Below are 1,022 nucleotides of genomic sequence, written 5' to 3'. Positions count from 1 at the left end.
CCTTTTGTCTCCTTTTGTCTCTTCTCTATATATCTATCTGTCTCCTTTTGTCTCCTTTCTATATATCTATCTGTCTCTTTCTGTCTCCTTTTGTCTCCTTTCTTTCTCTATCTCTATCTGTCTCCTTTTGTCTCTTCTCTATATATCTATCTGTCTCCTTTTGTCTCCTTTCTATATCTCTAGCTGTCTCCTTTTGTCTCCTCTCTATATCTCTATCTGTCTCCTTTTGTCTCCTCTCTATACATCTATCTGTCTCCTTTTGTCTCCTTTTGTCTCCTTTTGTCTCCTTTTGTCTTTTTCTTTTCTCTATATCTCTATCTGTCTCCTTTTGTCTCCTTTTATATCTTTATCTCAGTTTGTCTCCTTCTGTCTCCTATCTATATCTACACAATAAATAAAAAATAAAAAATAAAAAATAATAAAAACTAAATAATAATAATAATAAATAATAAATAAAACCAAAAAAAAATAAAAAAAATAAAAAATAAAATAAAAAATAAAATAAAGTTTTTGTTTGTAGTGTCTTAAAGCCAAAACAAATAAATAAATAAATTCATTTCTTTTTTCTTTTTTATTTTTATTTTATTTTTTATTTTATTTTTTATTTTATTTTTTATTTTATTATAATAAACTTATTGTATTTATTAAATAAAAATTAAAATAAATATATTTTATTTTTATTTTTATTTTTTTATTTTTTTTTTTTTTTTTTTTTTTTTTTTTTTTTTTTTTTTTTTTTTTTTTTTTTTTTTTTTTTTTTTTTATATTTGTCTCCTTTTGGGTATTAGATTTTTTTTTCTTTCTGTTGCTATTTGTTTTTTCATTTTTTTAATTTCAGCTTTTTGCTGTTTTTTACTCAACTGCTGCTGCTGCTGCTGCTGCTGCTGCTGCTGCTGCTGCTGCTGCTGCTGCTGCTGCTGCTGCTGCTGGCGCTGCTGCTGCAGCATTTGTCTTAGTTTTTTCTTTGTTAGGTAATGTGGTTTCTTTCCTGTTGCTGCTATTCTTTCTTTTTCTTTTTTTGC

General features: G+C 25.7%; 1 protein-coding gene across 1 annotated transcript in view; it reads right to left on the bottom strand.

The window, feature by feature from the left end:
* Positions 1-997: 997 nt before the first annotated feature.
* EMH_0068530 (uncharacterized protein) overlaps positions 998-1,022 on the bottom strand; it is a gene marked incomplete at both ends in the record, with an annotated part of 1,191 nt that continues 1,166 nt past the window's right edge. Inside the window, one exon of the mRNA XM_013498749.1 lies at positions 998-1,022. Within this exon, the coding sequence (XP_013354203.1) occupies positions 998-1,022 (25 nt within the window).

The sequence above is a fragment of the Eimeria mitis genome, genomic scaffold (assembly GCF_000499745.2).
Source record: "Eimeria mitis Houghton genomic scaffold, Emh_scaff3689, whole genome shotgun sequence".
NCBI lineage: Eukaryota > Apicomplexa > Conoidasida > Eucoccidiorida > Eimeriidae > Eimeria > Eimeria mitis.
Note: the sequence above shows the minus strand (reverse complement) of the source record. Positions and strands in the feature narration are given on the sequence as shown.